At 56.0% G+C, this 20,317-nt stretch overlaps 2 protein-coding genes across 5 annotated transcripts; one reads left to right on the top strand and one right to left on the bottom strand.

Annotated features, from left to right (window-relative positions):
- On the top strand, positions 261–9,018 carry ZNF500 (zinc finger protein 500). 3 transcript variants are annotated; one of them, XM_018040936.1, is made up of 8 exons: positions 261–449; positions 1,054–1,557; positions 3,111–3,294; positions 3,490–3,557; positions 4,515–4,713; positions 6,225–6,338; positions 7,343–7,587; positions 7,756–9,018. In XM_018040936.1, exons 2-8 carry the CDS (start codon positions 1,150–1,152, stop codon positions 7,957–7,959), a joined length of 1,422 nt encoding a protein of 473 aa, XP_017896425.1. In that variant the 5' UTR covers positions 261–449; positions 1,054–1,149; the 3' UTR covers positions 7,960–9,018. The 3 variants fall into 3 exon arrangements, with proteins under 3 accessions (XP_017896425.1, XP_017896424.1, XP_017896423.1); XM_018040935.1 differs by having other exon boundaries at positions 265–449; positions 4,515–4,623; positions 7,343–9,018; XM_018040934.1 differs by having other exon boundaries at positions 265–449; positions 7,343–9,018.
- Positions 10,668–19,924, bottom strand: C25H16orf71 (chromosome 25 C16orf71 homolog). 2 transcript variants are annotated; one of them, XM_005697486.3, is made up of 9 exons: positions 19,441–19,924; positions 18,920–19,048; positions 17,296–17,781; positions 15,658–15,775; positions 13,627–13,768; positions 12,713–12,841; positions 12,218–12,304; positions 11,122–11,393; positions 10,699–11,036 (listed from the first exon to the last, which is right to left on the bottom strand). In XM_005697486.3, the coding sequence occupies exons 1-8, from the start codon at positions 19,546–19,548 to the stop codon at positions 11,126–11,128; spliced, it is 1,467 nt and encodes a 488-aa protein (XP_005697543.2). In that variant the 5' UTR covers positions 19,549–19,924; the 3' UTR covers positions 10,699–11,036; positions 11,122–11,125. The 2 variants fall into 2 exon arrangements, with proteins under 2 accessions (XP_005697542.2, XP_005697543.2); XM_005697485.3 differs by having other exon boundaries at positions 10,668–11,393.

Below are 20,317 nucleotides of genomic sequence, written 5' to 3'. Positions count from 1 at the left end.
AGTTCAGTTCAGTCGTGATCGACTCTGCGACCCCGTGGACCGCAGCCCACCAGGCTTCTCTGAACTGAGCGGGTCCCACCTCGCGGAGCCGAGTCGCCCCATAGTTCGTTTCTTTGCGTGAAAGTCGGTTCAGCCAATAGTGAAAGGGCTGCGTTACCGAAAATGCCTCCCTTTGGCCCGCCCTCCAAGACCCATCCCCATTCAACAGCGGGCTTGAGCGAGCGAGGACTACGTTACCCAGAATGCTTCCCTTGGGCAGCCCTCGCGGCCTTGCTCTCCAGCTCGACGCGCGGCTCAGCCAATGGTCGCTTCCGAGCGTCCGGGTCTGTGTTGCACGGATACTGGTCGTAGTTTCTGGACCGCCTAGACCTCCGTACCCACTGTCCCACTCCGGCCCCACCCCGCAGCACCGGCTCGCCGCGAGCTCCCCACGAGTCGCAGCGCTGTCGGTGAGTGCGGACGCAGGGTCCCCGCTCGGGCTTCTGTCCGCGGCGCTTGATGGAGCGTGGTTCGTGTTCGGCCTCGGTCCTAGCTGTCCCACTTGCTGAAGGGACGAGACGAGAAAGAGGGTCGGCCAGGGAGTCCTGACCCTGTCAAGACACTAGAGGGAGAGGGGCTGTGGTGGGGCTCGTGGAGCCCGAAATCCGGGTTCAGGTTGGGATAGAATCTAAGCCCTCTTGGACAGGGAGGTCCCAGATTCTCGTTACATTTTCAAGGGACCTCGTCCAAAAATGGCAAACTGTGAAAATGAAAACCCAGGGTCTCTCGAATTCTGACCGCGTTCCAGGCTCTGTGTTAAAGTAAACCCTTTTAAAACATCCTGTTTAGTCCTCTCAGCAACCTCCTCTTTCACTTGAAGAACTGAGGCCAGGAGATTAAGAAATTCTCCTGGGAATTATGGGGTTAGTAGTGAAGACAGGTTGATCTACTTTAACTGTTTCTTTTGCCAATAAGGGAGAGTTGGCCTTGGGGCCAGGGCAGGGGCTTAATGGGCGCAGACGCTTATCCAGCCTCTGTGCTGCACCCCATATGAATTTAACTGTCTCTCCACAGAGCCTTGAAAACATCTTTCCCAGTGTCTGGCCAGAGGTGCAGGGAGAGACAGGCGTTATCTCCAGGCTGGAGAAAGGGCAAGGGCCGCCAGGAGCAATGGCGACCTCTCCCGGCCCCCAGCCTCTGGCCCCCCTGGAGCAGGATGCGGGTGACATCCTCGTAGTGAAGGTGGAGGATGACTACTGCTGGGAAGAGGAGCCCTCCCTGCAGGCGGAAGACCCCAGCCCTGAAACCTTCCGCCAGCTCTTCCGGCTGTTCTGCTACCAGGAGGTGGCGGGGCCTCGGGAGGCTCTGAGCCGCCTTTGGGAGCTCTGCTGCCGCTGGCTGCGGCCCGAGCTGCGCACCAAGGAGCAGATCCTGGAGCTGCTGGTGCTGGAGCAGTTCCTGACGGTGCTGCCGGGGGAGATCCAGGCCCGGGTGCGGGAGCAGCAGCCAGAGAGTGGTGAGGAGGCCGTGGTCCTCGTGGAAGGGCTGCAGCGGGAGCCCAGGAAGCAGAGGCCGCGGGTGAGGTGGGGGGCATTTGGGCCCTGAGGTGAGGAATCGGGGCCCTGCTCCTGAGGTCTGCATTTGGAGGTTCCATGGGCTCTGGGCTGACACTGAAGACGGTAGCTGCAGTTCCCCAGCCTTGGCTAGCGTGTGTGCATCTCTTAACCACTGTAGTCCCCGTTGCCCTTTCTGAGCTATATGGTTTGGTTCCTTAACCCCATCCCAACATACACAGGTTTTGATGGGAGAGAGGCTGGAGGCCTTTTAAGGCTGGACCTTGAGAGTTGAAAAGATTCCCAAAGAAGGAGGAGCCCTGGGAAGAAAGACCAGGTGCTGATGGGTGCCCAGTCTCTCCAGGGCCGTACCATTCAATATAGTAGCTGCCATGTGTGGTTTTTCTTATAGTTAAATACAAAATAAATTTATAGGTTGTATTTTACCACCTTCCAGAGGCTCAGTTGTCACATGTGGCCAAGTGCTACTTGCTGGACAAGGATAGCACAGATATGGGACACTTCCATCATCATGGAACGTTCTCCAGAGGCTCAGTTGTCACATGTGGCCAAGTGCTACTTGCTGGACAAGGATAGCACAGATATGGGACACTTCCATCATCAGGGAACATTCTCCAGAAAGCACCACTCTTGAGCACTCTCCTCCTCAGCAAATTTGGGGAGTACTGGGGAGTCTCTTACAAATCTCTTCTGCTTGGGTCAGATTGGTTCCTTCTGACTAGATACTTGGCAAACCGCAGGTCACCTTTCTTCCCGTGGCAGTGCCATTGGCTGCACACTGCTGTTCTTTTGCATCTGTCAAAAGAGATCAGCACCCACCCCGCCACCAAAAAAACCCTGACCACAAGGTGAGTCGAATGCAATAAGCAAATCCAGTGTTGAGATGGCCAACAGGAATCCAGGAGCCCTTCTCAGACCCCCGCCAGCCTGGGCGCTTGGGGTCCCTGGCACGGGCTTTCCTCTGCCACTGTGCACCGTCACCTCCGGGTGACAGAGCTATGAAATGTTAAGCCTGGGACAGGGTCGCTGGCGCTGGTTTCACAGTTCCCCAGGGACGTCTCTTGTCCTTGGTACGGTTATGGAGGTCAGGGCACCCTGAGACCCAAGTTCGTCTGATTCGCCTTCCCTAGAATTAGGAGGTAGATGGTTCCAGAGGGCCTGAAGATGACCTTAAGAAGTGGAACAAGTGCAGTAACCCAGACTTCCAAGATGAAAGCTGATTCGGGGCCTTCCTGGCTCAGTCCTTTCGGGAACACTCACGGAAGGGAGGAAGGGTGAGAGTGTGATACGGTGTGAAGGAGCGAGATGCAGAGTTTCAGGAGTGGAGCAGGCCTCCCCTTCCCCAGCGTGGAAGCCTGACCTCTTCCCGGGTCACTGGACTTCTTCCTGGGGACTGGCTGAAGGGCGGCACGTGGATGGTTGCAGAGGCCATCAGACTGAACAAGGCGGCCCGGTGATGAGGCAGAGCCTGGGACCAGGGTGCCCACGATGAAGGGTGGGGCACCTGTGGACACCCCCGGCCTCCTGGGAGCTGGCGGGCACATGTCTGTCTTGTAGGATCCAGAGTTGCTCCCTAATGACACGCTGTCCCATGGGACAGAGGAGTGGTTCTCGAAACACCAGGTGGAAGCCCAGCCAGAGGACCTGTCCCTGGGGGAAGGGGCTCAGCACTCCAGCCAGCCACCCCCAGCCCAGCTGAGCCACAGGCCAAGAGGAGGCCCCTCGCTCTGGCCAAACAGGGGTGAGTAGCTGCCCCTTTCGAGGAAAGCAGAGCCCTACACCCAGGAAGGGAAAGGGGAAGGACTGTGGCTGGTCAGACCTGCGTGCCTGTGGGGTGGGCAGGCTCCCTGCAGGTGAGTGTCCATGAGGGGTGGCTGGACCTGTCCCGCCTTCGCTGCTGTGGCCACAGGTGGGTGACTCTGTACTCTCTCCCCAGGCCCCGCAGCTTCACGGCATCAGGAGACAGCAGCCCTGGCCACATCCTTCCTTTCAGCCTGGTCCCAGGTGAACAACTTCCCACTCTGCAGCGTCCCCATGCATCCCATGCCCTTGTTACAGGCACGCTTCTCTCAAGTGGTCAGGTCTGTGGGTTTTCGAGGGGGACCCTCACCCCCTGCTCTCTGATGCCACTGAGTATCAGGTGTGTGCTGGAGGATTCTGCGGTCCCAGTGGTAAGCTCGGGCAACCGCTTCAAACCAGCTGTATGTTAAAATCTCCTAGGATCAGGGTAAAATTAGAGAATTTTCCCCCAGACCTGGCCTGGAATCCTAATCTCCTTTGTTTGTTTCAATAACAGCTCTGTTGAGGTATAATTCACATACCATGCAATTCACCCATTTAAAGTATACAGTGTTTAGTATATTTACACAATCAAATTTTAGAGCATTTTAATCACCTCCCCAAAATACCCCCCACCCATTAGCAGTCACTCCCCATTTCTCTCTCTCAGCCCCTGGCAGCCCCCAGTCTTTCTGTCTCTGTGCATTTGCCTCTTCTGGATATTGTTTGCTTGGGTGTTAATTGTGCTCCCAGGTAACTCTGGTGCTAGACTTGGGTACCGCTCGCCTAGAGGCATCCTGAAGTCCCCAGGTCACCCCATTCGGGTCCTGGGGCTGGCTTGAGCTGAGGCAGGGCAGGCTAACTTGTGAACCCGAGAAGTGTCGGCTCCAGTGGGTGAGACCTCAGCAGACGCAGCTGCTCCCTGCAGCACGTCCGTTCGTGGTCCCTGGGCCTGCGGCACTGGCACGGAGCTTAGTGGTGACAGTGTCCTGAAAAGCAGGGTCCAGCCCTGCCTGAGCTGAGCTTCGGAGGAGCGGGTGGGTAACAGCATGTGGAAAGGGAAAGGGTGGGAAGGGAAGAAGGCAGGGGAAGCAGGACCTTCCGCCATCACACGAGAGGAGGGGATGGGCGAGCCTGCCTGCAGGGGCAGGGGCATTGGCTCAGCGAGCTAAGTTCCCGCAGGTGCCGGTGACCTTGGAGGACGTGGCTGTGTACCTGTCCCAGGAGGAGTGGGGCTGCCTGGACGTGGCTCAGCAGGACCACAGCTGCGACGTGCTGCTGGAGGATGCAGGTGCCGTGGGGAGGCGCTGTCGGACGCCGTGCTGTGTCCCAGAGCGGGCGAGTCTCTGGGAGGGTGCCGCTTCCTTCGGGCTCATTGAGGGTGTGTGTTGGTCTCCAGGACCCGAGGCCCCTGGCCACCTCCCTGTTCAGGACTTTCCCTGGCTCCCGCCACCTTTAGGAGCTGCTCTGACAGCTCTCAAACTTTAGTGGCCTGAAGAATCCCTGGGGAGGATGTGAACAGTAGGGACTCGTGCGCCCCGTGTCCAGGGGATGGCTGCGTGAGTCAGGGCTGCTCCCTGGCGAGTCTGCTAAGCAGCAGCTGCACGCAGCCTGCACTGCCAGAGCCACCAGCTGTCCTGCTGGCGCCCTGCCTGCACTGACGGCAGTGTGGCGCTTGCCCCGTCTCAGGCAGGTGCCCAGAGCTGTCCTGGGGGCCTTCTTTTCCTCCTCCACCACACGGTTGTCCAGTGTCAGTTCAGCCTCCGTGCCACCCTCGGCCCCTGTGGGCAGGGCTTCTCTTGGCCAGGCTCTGGCTGGCCACGGCCTCTCCACCCCACCCCATGCTGTCCCTTCTCAGCACGCCCTGCTCTTGACACTTGTTCTCTTCCTGAGATGTTTCCTGAAGGACCTGAGACCCTGCCTTGTATGAGTTGGAGTTCTCCAGAGCGAAAGAACTATTAGGCTGCGTGTGTATGGAGAGATTTAAGGAATTGGCTCTCATGATTGTGGTGGCTGGCAAGTCTGAAATTTGTACAGCAAGCCAGTTGGCTGGAAACCCAGGCAGGACTTCTAGGCTGCCGTCTGGAGGCAGAATTTCTTCTCCAGGAAGCCTCAAGTTTTGCTCTTAAGGCCTTCAGCTGATTTGGTGAGGCCCACCCTCAGTGTGGAGGGTAATCTGCTCCATTTGTAGTCATCTTGATTGTAGATATTAATTACATCTACAAAATAATCTCCACAGCAACATCTAGACCGGAATTTAGGGAATTCTCTGGTGGCTAATGTGGTTAGGGCTCTGTGCTTTCAGTGCCAAGAGTGTAAATTTAGTCCCTGGTTGGGGAACTAACATCCTGCAAGCCACATGGCCAGGAAAAAAAAAAAGCCTGCTATATAACCAGACGGTGACACCATAGCCTGGCTGGGTTGGCACAGAAAATTAATGATCACATACTTTCATTTATATTCTCACTTTTTCCAAACTAAGTGTGTACACAACAAGTAGGGATGAAACTTGTCCATCACCGAGAACACTGGCTTGCTGAGTGTGCAGCTTGCTGCCCCGCCTCTCTCTGCCCTCTGTGCTGGGTCTGCCTCCTGCATGTGTTGTAACTCTTGGCCGTTTCCCCTCGGTTATGGTGAGACTCTGACACCTCGGGGCACCTGGTTTCCCTCCCAGAGCCAGGGAGAGCCGTGGGCCCTGTTTCCTCACTCACTTCCTCCTCTCTGAGCAGCCAGTCTACACAGAAGCAGAGCACCTCCCTCTCTGACTTTCAAGGCATTGAGCTTGTCCGCAGGTCCTCCTGACACCTTTGCCCTCACGAGGAGGAGGTTGTTGCAGTCCTGTGTTCCGTCCCGGCCACACCCACATCCTCTCTTCTCTTTCCCCACGAGCAGGGCTCCCCACGCCCGGGCCCTATCTGACCGCCCTGCAGGGGCAAGGAGAAGGCCTGCGGGACCCAGCTCGAGCAGCCTCGGGGCCAAGGGAGGTCTCTGGTGGAGCCAGTTCAGGTAAGGCGTCTGCAACGAGATGGCACCCCAGATGAAAATCTCCCTTCTCCTGGGCTGAGACCTTGGTGACTGTGTCTATGGGCTTCAAGCTCAAGGGCTTAGAACAAGTGTTGGCAGGCTTTTTCCAAAAAGGGCCAGAAGTGAACAGGTTTTAGGGACCATGCAGTCTCTCTTGCCATCGATGCCTCAGCTCCACCGTCCTGGTGCAAAAGCAGCCACAGATGGTACAGAAAGACACGGGCGTGTGTGTGAAACTTCGCTGGCAAAGACAGACTGAGCCCCACCTGAAGGAAAGGCGAGGGGAGACGGGCTTTAGGGGCTCGAGAGGCACGCCCTCAGGGTCACAGGAGAGAGTCCTACCAGCTCAGCTGGGACAGTGCTGCACGCAGGTGCGATGGGGAGCCTGGTCCCAAGGAAGACATGAGGGGCCGAGAGTCACCCGGCCAGCAGAGCTCACTCTCCGGGGCCTGCACTGTGGGTGGAATTGCACAGTCATGTGGTTACTCGGTGTGACTGTCTGAGGAGCTGCCAGACTCAGTTCTCTGTAAAAGCTCTCCCCAAAGGCCAGGGCGGTGGTTCTGTCACGTCTCAGTTGTACAGACAAGGTGAACGTAAGCTTGAGCCCATGCTTGGCTTCCCCGATGAGCCAGTGGGGAGCAGGAAGGGCCCAGGTGGGGGTGGGGGAGTCGGATGTTTCTCGAAGGGCCTATCCCTCCCCTGTTGAATCATGGGCTTCCGCGTCCTCAAGTGTGGATGGGACCGTCACAACCCCACCTCACAGGCCTTGATGAGTTGCTGTGTGCTTCTGAGCGTCTGCCCATGATTTTGGTTCCTGGAATCAAGCTCTGAGTGATGTGCGCCCGAGGAGGGTGTGGAGAGGGCACTTGAAGACACCACTCTGCGTCATCCACCTCACATGGGCCGCCCTGCCCGCCCTCTCCGAGCACCCCTGCCCCCCTCCGCTCCCGGTGGAGCCCTCAGCTGCTGTGCTCTCTCTGTCTCAGAGTGTGGGAGCCATTTGGAGGATGGTGAGGACGCTGGGGAGGACGCATCGCTGAGCACAGCGTGGGCCCAGGTGCTCCAAGATCTGGGTCCGGGGCCCGGCCAGGCCAGACCCCAGCGGCCTCAGGACCCTCTTGGGGTCCGGAAGCCACACACGTGCCGCGAGTGTGGCAAGGCCTTCCGCAAGACGTCGCACCTGACCAAGCACCAGCGCACGCACACGGGCGAGCGGCCCTACCAGTGCCAGGTGTGCGGGAAGCGCTTCGGCGACCGGTCCAACTGCAGCACTCATCAGCGGGTGCACACGGGCGAGAAGCCCTACGCCTGCGCCGAGTGCGGCAAGCGCTTCAGCCAGAGCTCCAGCCTGGTCATCCACCGCAGGACGCACACGGGCGAGCGGCCCTACCAGTGCCAGCTGTGCGGGAAGCGCTTCAACAACAGCTCGCACTTCAGCGCACACCGCAGGACGCACACGGGCGAGAAGCCCCACACCTGCCCGGCCTGCGGCAGGGGCTTCCGCCGGGGCACCGACCTCCGCAAACACCAGCGCACACATGGCGGGGAGCAGCCGCTGCGCAGACCCCCAGGGCTCCAGGACACGCCCGGGCCTTGGGCCTGATCTTTCGGGGAGCTGCAGGGTCGTTTCATTCCTGGAGTCAGCTCCCCGTCTCCAGGCGTCTGCAGACTCTGTTCCTGTGGGCGCAGTGTGAGCAGGAAGCCGGGCCCTACAGGTGGATCAGGGTCCGGGGCTACCACGAAGAACGCACATGGGGGAGCACTTAACAGCAGTGGGAATTCTCAGGTTGGGCCAGAGCCTGAAGTCAAGGTGCCTGTGAGCTGCTCCTTCAGAGGCTCGGGTGGGGTCTACCCCGCGCTCTCCTCCAGGCTTGTGGCCACAGGGCTCTGCCACTGCCTCCCCAGCCCCTTCTGCGTATCTCCGCGTGTTCTCCTGTCTTGTAAGGACGCCATCATTGGATTTAGGGCACACTTAGTCCAGAACGACCTCATCTTAGCTCGTTACATCTGCAAGGACCTGTTTCCAAGTGGAGTCCTGGCTGAGGCTCTGACTGTTGACTTGGGGGACACCCTTCAGCCCACTTTGGGGGAAGCCTTGGTGGCTGCGGCCGCTTGCAGCTTTACGTGTCCCCGTCCTCCCAGGGTTGCTCTTTTCTTCCTGCAGCCTCGCCGTGCTTGCCAGGTGTAGCCCGTGGGGGTTCTCCAGCATCACAGTGGTTGGGGGTTCCCCTCGCAGATCCACGGCTGCTCTGTTGGATGGACGGCTGGTGTGGAGATGCTTCCCTGAGACCCTTCCTTCTAACCTCCCCCGCCTGCCGGGAAGTCTGGGGGCTTCCCCAGGATGTGCCAGGGCTGCCATTGTTCCAGCCCAGGTGGCCATGTCCCAGGATACAGGCTGGCCTTGGTTGCCCCACTTTGTCTTTCTGATGGGGTCATGCCTCTGATCAGTTCCAATCTGTGGCCTCACGCATGGCCGCGTGGCGCAATAAGAGGCCTTGTTTGCTGTCGTCACGAGTGAAGTGGTGGGGCAGCTCTGAAATCACTGGGTTTCAGGATGTTCCAACCGATCACTAGACATACTGTAATTTCTCCACACCCCCCACACACCCGGGGGTGTGAGCTGCTCTGCTCTGTTCCCTTAATAAACAGCGTCTGTCAGTCGTCCTGGCACCTGTGCTCTGTCCTGCATATTCTCTGGAGACGGGCCACCCAGTTGAGGGATGGGTTCTCCATTCTGGGCCAGCTTGTGGGGCACTTAGTGTCGCCAACAGCCCACCCACCTGCCCCTCACAGACTCGCTTCTCATATCGCGTCTGCTGCTGGAGGTAGCTGCCCTCTGCCAGGCCTGAGAGCTGGGCCAATCCAGTGCCTGTTCCCTGACAGTCTCTGTCCTGTAACAGGACTTCCCATTCTCCCGTTCTAGATGGAAACTGAGACCTGAGAGCTTGAAGCACCTTGTCCAAGGGGCAGGACCCACTCTCAACCCTCGGCCTCCTGGCCTGCTGCTTCAACAGTCAGCAGAGTTGAACTTGGGACAAAGATTTTGTTTTCTGTCACTGTTAGGGAAACATCTTGAGTGAACTTACTGCCACTGAAAAGGGTAGAGAGAGTAGGGGAAATGGAATCTTAAAAAAACAGCCGTTGCAGGACTTCCCTGGGAGTCTAGTGGTTAAGACTGCATGCTTTCACCGCAGGGGGCGCAGGTTTGACCCCTGGTTGGGGAACCAAGATTCTGCTTGCTGCAGTCTGGCCTTCTGCCTCCACCACCACCCCCACCCCCGCCCCAGTAGTTTTTGCTCTTGAGAGCTAGTGACTAGTGGAGGCTGTGTGCCCAGTGCCTGAGCTCTGACCGTGCTGTGTGCACCTTGGAGTGGAGGGCGGGGGCCTCCACAGTGAGGAGAGGGCCTGGGGGCTCCCAGTGATGGCAGTCTGGCTCCAGTCCCTGCAGGACAGGCTCCCCGAGGCCTCGTGTGGCCTTGGAAGCCAGCTCACATCTGGCTTGTAATGAAAATGCTCCTTGTTGTCAAGAATGGGGGCTGCCGGTGAGGCCCCCGTGGCAAAATCAAGTGGAGCCTGTGGCCCCGATCTTGGCTGCCTGTGGGTGGGCAGGGCCTGCTCTATCTTGTGTGGGGCTGGATGGGAAGGGGGCCCTTGCCCACCCTCAGGGCCTGGCAGCCAGTGGTGACCCCAGCTGAACACTGGAACACATCCCCAGGGGCCAAGGGCTGTGCTGGGCTGCCTGAACCCTTGGCACAGGGGGTCCAGGCCGACTGCTGTGCTCTTCCCATGGGGCAGACAGGATGGAGGGGCGCTGAGACCTTGAAACAAGTTGGAGTCAGAACAGAGTTGTCGCAGAGTAGGGCTTCAGCCTGTTGGGAGCAGCTGGGCCAAGAACTGAGGAAAGGACTGAAAATCGGTGGAGGTCGGGAGTAATGCTAGGAAAGGGTTGGTGAGGGAGACGGCAGAGCCTCCTCAGCTCTTGCTGGTCGTCCACGAGGGTAGGCATGGTTCCACTGTCCACAGGACAGTTTCCAGCGTTAGAACATTCATGTTCTGTATTTAAAAGTCAACCCACATTTACGTTGGAAGGACTCTAGAACATGATTATATACGTGCTGCCTTTGTGTCTTGGTTAAAGAAAAAAAGGCAAATTTCAGTCCACCCTTCCATCCAGACATCTGTGTGTGTGTGTGTGTGTGTGTGTGTGTGTGTGTGTGTGTGTGTGGTGTGCGTTGTATGTGGTGTGTGTTGTCTGTATGTGTGTTGTGGTTTGTTCAAAACAGCAAATATCAAGGACCCAGAAAATCAAGCTAAGTTTTTCCAGACCTTTTCAGCCCTGAAATTCTCTAAAGAAGTTTTACTTAAGCTTTGTAGTTACAAGAAAAACAAACCAAAAAAAAACCTTGTATGATGGAAATCAATAGATGCACGTTAAAGAGGAAAAAAATGCAGAAATGGAAAAAGCTGGAAAAGAGCCCTAGTCCCACCGTCAGAACAAATTCATTGTCTCTGTGGTTTCCTCTGGCCGCTTTTGGAGGTTGTGGGGCCGTGTGGCGTGTCTGCTTTATGTACAGGTCCGCCCTGGTGTCCTTGCTATGAGTGTGGGAAGATGTTCTGACTGATTTCCAGCAGAGGGCTGGCAGCAGAGCCCTGGCAGCAGAGCCCCAGCTGAGGGGGTCCCTGTGTTGCAGATGGAAACGGGAGAGTGAGGGGACCATCAGTGCCTCGGTGTTGGTGTCGAAGGCAAGTCAGATCACCTGCTTACCTCCTCAGACCTGAGGCATCTGCAGTTGACCCTGAGGAGGCACCGGGCCTCCCGGGCTGTCGCTGGGACATCCCCCTGCGGGTCTGGCCTGTGTGCCCCTCTCGGCCCAGAGCGTTACGTGTTGCTTCACCCCAGGGCTGGACCCGGCCGGATCTCCAGGGGCCTGAGCCTTCTGACTGACAGGACTCTCGCCAGTAGGCAGCTGAGGCCGAGCCGACGCCTCCTGAGATGCCCTGAGCTGCTGGAGGAGCCGACTCTTCCCCGTGCAGTCTCTGTGACACAGGAGACGTGACCGCCATCAGCGCTAAGTGAAGCCAACCTCCCAATGCTGTGCCACAATATTGGGGTACTGTGCCCAAAACAGGACACCAGCAGAGGGAAGCCAGGGTGCTTCTGGAGCGCATGCCTGGTTCTCAAGACACTAAAGAAATCAGACTGCCAGCCTCCCAGCCCGTGCCGTCACACAGCACGTCAGCACATTAAAGGCCTCTGGGAGGACACCTGTGTGGCACTTCTCAACCCCAGTTTGTCTCCCCTTTCTGTTCCTGGGATGTCCAGCCACACACCACGTGGGAAGAAAGCTGCAGTAGACTCTGACATTCCCAAGGGGCAGAATCTGCAAGGCCTGAAGTCCAAAAGCGACAGAGACTGCCCGAGTGCGCAGTGCACATTACCCCGCGGCCCTGGGGTAGCCTCCGCTCCTCAGAGACCCGCGCCTTCCCTGAATCGGACGTTTCACTTAGTTGACCTGAGCCTTTCCTCTCTGGCCGTTAACCAATCACGTAGTCCCATCCCTACAATATCTCTTCACCTCTGTTGCCATCACTGGCAGGGAGCAGGGAGCAAGTCAATTTGCAGAGCTATTTTTTCAGAAAGAAAATGTAATCCCTTCTTGAGACCAAGCTAAGGCATCCTGGGGGTTGTCTGGAGGGGAGCAGGTCAGGCTGGGCTACCCTGCCAGCCTCCCAGAGCAGCCCACACCCTCCTGTGCCAGCTCTGTGCCTGCAAGATGCTGAGAGCAACAATGTTAGAAATGCGAGCTGGGACCAGGTCAGCATCCCCGCCTGTGATGGTGAGGGGCGCCCCATGTGGTTACCGTAGCCTGGCTGGGCCCTGTGGGTCTCTCCGAGCTGCTGTCTCTTCCGCCTCCTCGCTGTCAGAGGAGCTGGAGTAGGAGCTGGAGCTGCGGGCAGACGAGAGGTGGGTTCCTCTGGACACGCCCAGTCTACTCTGGCCAGGCGTGGCTCTCGCCAGGGACTTGGAGCGCCCAGGGCTCCCATGTGACCCAGGGCAGGAGGATGGGCAGCCAGCCAAAGCCGCAGGGCCAGTGAGCTTCCTGCAGGTGCTGGAGGGGTGCGGCCAGAGCCGGGTACCCCAGCCTCGGCTCAGGGAGGCACCCCCGACCCTATGCCCCAGCTTCCCCACTGCCTGCAGGGAAGGCCTGTGGCTGGGGCCCTGTGGGACTGTGGGCCAGGCTCAGTTCCTGGCTGAAAGCCCTTCTTTAGTGAGCAGAGCTCCCAGGACCTGCTGTCCAAGTCCCCTTCCTCCCAAAGCAGCGGGTCTGCTGCAGGGCTGTCCGCACTTTCTGTACCTCTCCAAGGGCCCCTGGTCCAATGTCTTTGTCGGCCGCAGGTCAATAAATATGGTGGGAGGCTCCGCCGGGTTCCTCACCCGCATGTCCTGGGCCAGCGCCTGGAAGCCCAGCTCCCTGGAAGCACATCTGGGAGGTGGGGGTGGCTGAGTTACTTCCCGGTGGTCACCGTGACCTGCCCATGCTGGGCTGGGTGCCCCAGTGCAGGACCCTGAGGCAGGTCCTGAGAACAGCCCTCAAGATTCAGGCCAGCGCTGTCCAGTGGAACTCTGCGTGGCGGTTCTGTGTCTACTTTCCAGTATGGTAGACGCTCACCAAAAGCTATTTAAACTTGCATTTAAGCTAATATGTTAGAAATCCCGTTCCTCAGCTGCACTAGCCATGTGTAGCCAGTGGCACTGACTGGACAGTGCAAAATCCTTTCTACCAGACACATGGGTTGTCAGGGACAGAAGCCTACTTCAGCTAGCTCAGGCAAGAAAGGGAATTCCTGGCTCTCAGACTTCTAAAAAGGGTGGGACCACTAGAGTGTTGGAAGTTGGGACGCAGCTGGGCCTTAAGGGACCCCAGGGCCCTGTCCCCACCCCTGCCCACCCCGTGGACAGGTGCTTGGGGCTAGCCCAATCAACGTGGCCAGAGGGAGAGGGTGCTCTCCTAGGGAGGATTCCCATGGGGTGGGAAAGAGCAGGTGCTTTGGGGCCTGAGTCCCAGCTCTGCCACTTATGTCCTGGGCAAATCAACCTTTCAGCCTGTTTCCCCATCTGTAAAATGGGGGTAATAGTAATACTTACCTGATCATATTCTTGAGATGAAGAGAAATACACATCAGGTGCCCTGCCCTTAAATCAAGTCACCGTGAATACTAAGAGAAGCTACTACTAGAGAGGACGGGGACAGGGGTCAACAAAGCCCACCTGCTTCCGGCTTGCCGTGGCCGGGCTCCCCGGGGCATATCAGCAGGCACTCTCCAAGCAGAGGCGGCGGCTGTGGACTGCCTGGCACACAGGAGGCTCAGACGTTCCATGAGCCGGTCCTGGGTGCTGGGCTCGGTGTGGTCTGCGGAGAGGGCAAAGGCAGCTTGGTGGGGACATGGCCCCCACTTTGACCCACTGCAGCCTGAGCCTCAGGACTCCTTGCGTGGACATGCTAGGCTTATGCACAGAGAAGTGCCAGGGGCCCAGCCCACCCTCTGTGGCTCACAACTTTAGTGCGGCCCCCTGCAGCTCAGCAGGGTGAGGGGCCTTTTCTTTCACAAGCAGGGAGCTGTGTGCACCCCGGGAAGCAGGGGTGACCACCTGTTCACAAGGTAGTCCACTTCCTGGCTCCTGTCTCACTTGTCAGAGGGAACCATGGTTAATAATTCTGTGTGTTTTTTCCTTTTTTAAATAGCAACAGGGGGAGCTTCCCTGGTGGTACAGTAGTTAGCCTTTCAATGCAGGGGTGCAGGTTCAATCCCTGGTCAGGAAGCTAAGATCCACATGCCTCCTGGCCATAAACCAAAAATATAAGAAATACAAAATGCAAACAAACCCAAAACAGAAACAAAATTGTAACAAATTCTATAAAACCAGCCCACATCCAAGAAAAATCTTTAAAAACATTTAAAAATGGCAACACGATCACCCTCTATACGTTTTTTGGTTGTTGTTGTTATTTTTGCCTCACTAAGCAAGTGACAAGACTTAGCAACTTCACTTTCACTTTTGACTTTCATGCTTTGGAGAAGGAAATGGCAACCCGCTCCAGTGTTCTTGCTTGGAGAATCCCAGGGATGGGGGAGCCTGGTGGGGTCGCACAGAGTCAGACACAACTGAAGTGACGCAGCAGCAGCAGCAGCAGCAGCAGGCGGGATGTGGGATCTTAGTTCCCTGACCAAGGATGGAACCCATGCCCTCATGCAGTGCAAGAGTGGATTCTTAACCTCTGAACCACTAGGAAAGTCCCCCTCTATAGACTTTTTTTCACTGAATATACTTTATATCCTTCTGTGTTGAGACAGATGCGTGATGATAGACTGTAGAAGTGGAATAGCTTAATTAAAGGCTTGTGTGCCTTTAAATGAAGAACAGGGGAGTGGTAAAGAATCCACCTGCCAATGCAGATTCCTGGGTCAAGAAGATCCCCTGGAGCATAGTGGAAACCGACTCTAATATTCTTGCCTGGAAAATTCCATGGACAGAAGGGCCTGGGGGGCTACAGTCCATGGGGCTGCAGAGAGTGGAACAGGAGCGAGAGACTGAGCAGATAGCACACCAACAAATGGATGACAGATTCCACTGCACTGCCCCAGGGGGCGTCCACCAAGGCCCTCAACCCTGCCCCACTTGTAGAAGGGCGAGTTTCTGCATATCGTGCTCTAAGGGGTTAAATTACAGATAAAACCCTTTTTAAAAGGAGCCTTTGCTCTGGAACCAGGGGCTGGAAATTGCACCTTCTTTACCTCAGGCCTGCCTCCACTCGCTTTTATGGGCCAGAGTGGCCAAGAGGGATGAGAAACTCTTGGGAAACTGTTAGGAAACCGCCCAGAGCCAGGCCACAAGCCCAGTGAAGGAGTTACCCCTGGCTTTGTTTGTAAACAGAGAGGCAGTGGAAGCAGGATTCTGTTTAGGAGCTGGCTGAAGGGGGCACAAAATGCAGGATTACTTGGCTTCCAGAGGGAAAGAGGAAGGTCTGAGGAGGTGGGGAGGAAGGAAAAGGCAGTCACATATATAGTGGATGGATGAATGGGTGAGTTGGTGGGTGAATGAAAGAATGGATGGGTGGGTGGATGAAGTCTTGCGTCCTGCGTGTGTGGGAAGGTGAGGGCTGAGCAGCACAGAGGGCACAGCAAGCTGCTGAAGTGACCCTGCCCAGCCCACCCCCCATTTCACTGGGAAGCCCTGGAAGGAGCCGCTTGTGGAGATGCACTTGCCCCCTCACCCCACCCCCGGTGCTCAAGGTCAAACCTTGGCCCTGGAGGTGGTCAGCCGCCCACCACGCAGCTCCAGGAGCACCATCTCCCCGGTCCTCTTCTCGCCCAGTCAGACTCAGAAGGACTTGATCCAAATCCCACTCTTCAAGTTCCTGAAATAATTAAAGCAGGCTGCCTCGGGGTCCCAGGGACAGGAATTTTGGATTCACGGAGGCTGTCCCGGGATGGCTGGGGCAGAAACCAGGGTTGAGATGAGGCGGCTAACTCACCCACCCCGGCACACCTACCCCACACATAGGCTTTGCAGAATGAACTACCCCCGTGAAGGTGGGTGGGGCCTGCCTTTCTTGCCACCCCTTTCCTATGCCTTTTTGGGGCAATACTTCTATTTCTGGCACAAAGACATTATCTGGCTTGGAGGAAGCTCAGTGTCATTTTAAAATTATTTAGGTTCAGACAGGTTTAGAATGTTGGGAGGTTAGAACGTTTTGCTCCTTTAAGAAACACAACAGCTGTTGGGATTGGAGGGCTTGGAAGAGGGCTGTGGGGATGGTGATGCAGTGGGCATAGAGATGTTAATCAGGAATTAGAGTGTCCTGTTAAGGCTTTGAGCACTTCCCATAGGGGTTGAGGAAAGAATGGAATTGACAGGATAGAATTGGTGAAAGTGACCTCCAGGTACACTCGATGCCAGTTTTCTCTAGGTTGTTACGAAAACCTGTCAAATAAGGCAACAAAGATAACTTTGTGATGTTTCTATGTCATATGGGGGCATCTTCTAATGAGCCCATCTTTCTCGGGGCGGGCTGGTTTGCGTGACTGACCAGGGCTCACCTGTTTGATAACTTTGTAAAGCTGAGAAATGCAAGGGTTTTCTTTTCCCTCCATTGGGGCAGCTAAGCCCAAAGGTACCGGTTCTGTTGCCCCATTGAGCCTACTGTACTTAGCGAGCAATTTAAGCTCCACATTCCCCACTCCCCTGTTGAACAAAATCCCAGTTTCTCATGATCGCTTTGAACGGCCTTTGTCATCTTGCTGGCTCTCGTGGATGATCTGAATAACAGCATTAACGGGGGCTCACTGTTTGCATGAGAACAAGGACGAGCGTTTTCAGATGCTGCTTTCTCGCGGTCTGCTCTGTCTTCTGTGTCTTCATGACGATGCCTGGGATTAGTTTTTTCTTTCTTTCTATTTTAAGAAATCTGGGGACTACCTGCTCCTCCCTGTTCACTGTAACTCTGAGGATTGTCTGTCTGGCAGGCAGGATGGTAGGCCTGGTGCCGTGGGCCTGAGGTCATTGCTACAGACTGAATATCTGTGTCCCTCCAAAATTCATGTGTTGAACTCCTAATCCCCAGTGTGATGGTGTTTGAAGGTGATGAGGTCACGGAGGTGGAGCCCTCATGAATGGGATTGGTGCCCTTAAAAGGAGACTCCAGAGAGCTCCTCCTTGTTCCAAATGAACCAGGAAGCATGCTCTCTACTAGACACCAAATGTGATGGAGCCTTGACCTTGGACTTCCAGATTTCAGACTGTGAAAAATTAGTTTCTGTTGTTTAAGCCCCCTGCCCAAGTCTATGGGACTTTTGTTACCACAGCCCAAAGAGCCTAAGACAGATGTAGTGGGGAGGACCAACACCTCGAGGAAGCCTGGGCTGGGGGCATGCCTACCTGGAGGGAAAGCACGGGCACACACCCCGGGGGGCCCTCTGAAGGCACCTCCACAGCATCGCAGGCCTTCTCCTTCCCTCGGCTCGCGTCAGGGCAGGCTGCGTCCTGGCTGTCCCAGGTGACTTTGTGGAGGATGTCTTTCTCAATCATCTTCCTCCTCTCCCTCCGCAGGCCTCTGTGGCTGGCTGCGTCCGAGCCTTCCTGGGCCTCTGAGGCTGCGCCCGGGGGCTCTATCTGCAGGCCTGCTTCCTGAGCAGAGCGGGTGGCCTCTCCCTGAGGCCCCTGGCGAGGACTCTGTGACGCACTGGTGTTGAGGGTCCCACTCGCATCATCATCCTGCCGTGGGGGGCTCTTTGCAGACATCCTGAGAAGAGAGCTGCTCTTGCCGAGGGCCCTTCCTTCCAGAGGGGCCGACTCCTGGGGCTGGGGCCACGCATTCCACTCGCCCCAGGGCTCCACGGCAGATTCTACTGGCACCGCAGCTAGCTATGCAGGAAACAGGTGTCCCTGGTTAGCAGCCTCCAAACATCCCTGGGGGGGGGGCGGTGTTGTGTGGTAAGATGTGCAAGGAACATAAAATCTGCCATGTCAACCATTTTTAAACGTACAGTTCAGTGGCACTGACTCTATCCTAATGCTGTACAAACCATCCCCACAGTCTATTTCCAAAAGGTTTTCATCACCTGGAACAGAAACCCTGTACCTCCCCTCCCCCAGCCCCTGGTGAGCTCTCATCTACTTCCTGTCTCTGTAGGTTTGCCTGGTCCAGATATTTCATAGGCGTGGAATCACACAGTGTTTGTCTTTTGTGTCTTTCCACTTGGCTTTGTGTTTCCAAGCTTCCAATGTTGTGCTGTGTGTCAGGACTGCATTCCTTTTCATGGGTGAATTCTATTCTGTTGTATGGATACACTTCATTGTATCCATATTGTCTGTTGTTTATCCAATTGTTCATCCATTTTGTCTGTTGATGGACACTTGGGTTGTTCCACCCTTTTGGCCAGTGTGCACAGGTGCAAGTGGTTAGAGGTGGAAAAGACAACACCCAGGCCTCAACCCCTGTGAGCTGGTACAGGGTTTTCCATCCCAGGTTAAACCATAATTGTATGGAAGAGTAACTGCTGAGATAATTGTAGAAATGGAAAAAACACAAAATGAAGTGAAGTGGACATGGTTCCAACTGAACTAACCAGGGCGCTTGGCAGCCTTGGCAGTTTTCCTGTTTAGAGTTATTTCAGATGTATTTCTAGGCCTGGCTGCGGGGGGCGGGGGGGATGACTTCTGGTGTGGACATGCTCTGGCTCCATATGATGACCCTGGGTCAGTGCTTGCACTCAGGACTGTGTGTGGTGAGGGGTCAAAGGGAAGAGCAAGGGGTACAATCAGATAGGAAATCAGGTCCCTGGCCCCAGCTCTAAGTATTCTGGGCTCCTGGGAGCATGACGTGCACAAGGCCAGTAGATGTCTGGTGTCTGAACTCCCTGGGCCGCACCTGGAGAAAGGCCCGGGTGATACTAGACCGGGGGCATTAACCTCTTTAGAACCACACTGCTTTAAAGCCCAGTGAGGGCCAGGAACACCCACACCCAGGTTCGTGGTCCCCTGGAGCCTGCCTTTAACAAACCTCAGGAGGAGACTCAGAGGAAGTCACCCAGGCCTCAGCAGGGTCGTCGGCCAGTTCCTCTGACAAGTCTGGAATCAGGGTGGTTTCATTTCGCTGGAAGATGAACAGCTCCTCGTCCTCGCGGTCTGACTGTGGACAGATGAGAAGGGTTTGGGTTAAACAGCCAGAGGCAGAGCCAGGAGGGCCTCAGCTTCCACCCACCTGCCCTGCCCCAGGCTCTCCGACTGTCTGGGGGGACCAGTTCTCTCCCAAAGGGCCTCACTGACACCGATTTCAGAGGCTGATTTAGAAATGGGCTCAGCAGCACCACCTGGTGGAGGTGAGATCTAGGGCACCCAGTTCTGGGTTACCTGCCACCTGCTAAGCCCAGTTAATGCCTGGCACAGAATGAGCAGGGCAGTGAGGTGACAGCCTGGTACTTCACTTACACGACACCGAGCTCTCCGGTCAGCATCGTGTCTGTCATGGGAGGAAAGGACAGTGGGGGCCTCGGAAGATGTCGGAAGAAGGTGCTTGCTTACCGAGGAGGAATCTGAGTCCAGAGATGGGAGCTGATGCCTGGCGGCCTCAAGGATGGCGTCCCAGGGGTTGGGCAGCAAGGGCCGCCCATCTTCATCAGGAGATGCCATGGGGTGCCTCTCAGCGTACCATCATCCAAGGAGCCTTGCAGAGCACATGGAGTGAGGTGAGAGGGTCCCAGCGGCAAGGGTCCAGAGCTCAGGGTGCTGATTTTCCAAAGCATATACATACCATCCCTTGCCTTGGGGGAGTGAAGACAGATTGGGGGACCACACACCCCATCTCCCTTCTAGTTGGCAGGTTCCTGTTACTGAGTGCCAGCCACTGTGCCATCACGTACTGTATGTGTGTCTGCACAGTGCAGGATGGAGCCACAGATAAATGGATATGGTGATATTTTACAATATATAGATACATGTATTGATATATATGTACTTGGTATGTGGATATATGGATATGATGTACAGAATGATACATAGATATATGCATAGATATACGATAGATATACATATAGATATATGTAAACTATATATGTCCAATATAACATAGATACTATTATTATCTACAGACAGAATTTGTATCAAAGTCAGAGGGGATTTCAAGCTACTACTTTTTACTGCCCCCTTACAAAGGAACAGAATAGACATTTTGGAGTCCCCAGAACACTTTTTTTGGAGTTGACACTCAAATTGTCAGGCCAACACACCCCTTTTGTATCCCAGAGTCTTAACAGACCCCCTTCAGGGGTCAAGGAGGCTTAGAATTGTGGGGTGATGGCACTTCAGAGCCTGCGTCTTGAGAGTACTTGCAGCCTGAGAGGCCTCTGTCACTATAAAATGGGAAGAGAACACTCCCGCCCCAGCCCTGGCCCCCAACAAG

Source organism: Capra hircus, chromosome 25, assembly GCF_001704415.2.
Source record: "Capra hircus breed San Clemente chromosome 25, ASM170441v1, whole genome shotgun sequence".
NCBI lineage: Eukaryota > Metazoa > Chordata > Mammalia > Artiodactyla > Bovidae > Capra > Capra hircus.
This window is presented reverse-complemented; position numbering and strand designations above follow the sequence as displayed.

Coding starts and splice junctions, on each gene's coding strand:
- C25H16orf71 (XM_005697485.3), bottom strand. CDS start 19,548: ATGGCATCTCCTGATGAAGATGGGCGGCCCTTGCTGCCCAACCCCTGG. Junction 12,305..12,712: donor GACCAGGGGCCCTTGGAGAG/GTACAGAAAGTG, acceptor GTCTGCCCGCAG/CTCCAGCTCCTACTCCAGCT. Junction 11,394..12,217: donor CAGGGCCCAGCCAGGCTACG/GTAACCACATGG, acceptor CCTGTGTCACAG/AGACTGCACGGGGAAGAGTC.
- ZNF500 (XM_018040934.1), top strand. CDS start 1,150: ATGGCGACCTCTCCCGGCCCCCAGCCTCTGGCCCCCCTGGAGCAGGAT. Junction 3,558..4,514: donor TCCTTTCAGCCTGGTCCCAG/GTGAACAACTTC, acceptor AAGTTCCCGCAG/GTGCCGGTGACCTTGGAGGA. Junction 4,714..6,224: donor TTCCTTCGGGCTCATTGAGG/GTGTGTGTTGGT, acceptor CCCCACGAGCAG/GGCTCCCCACGCCCGGGCCC.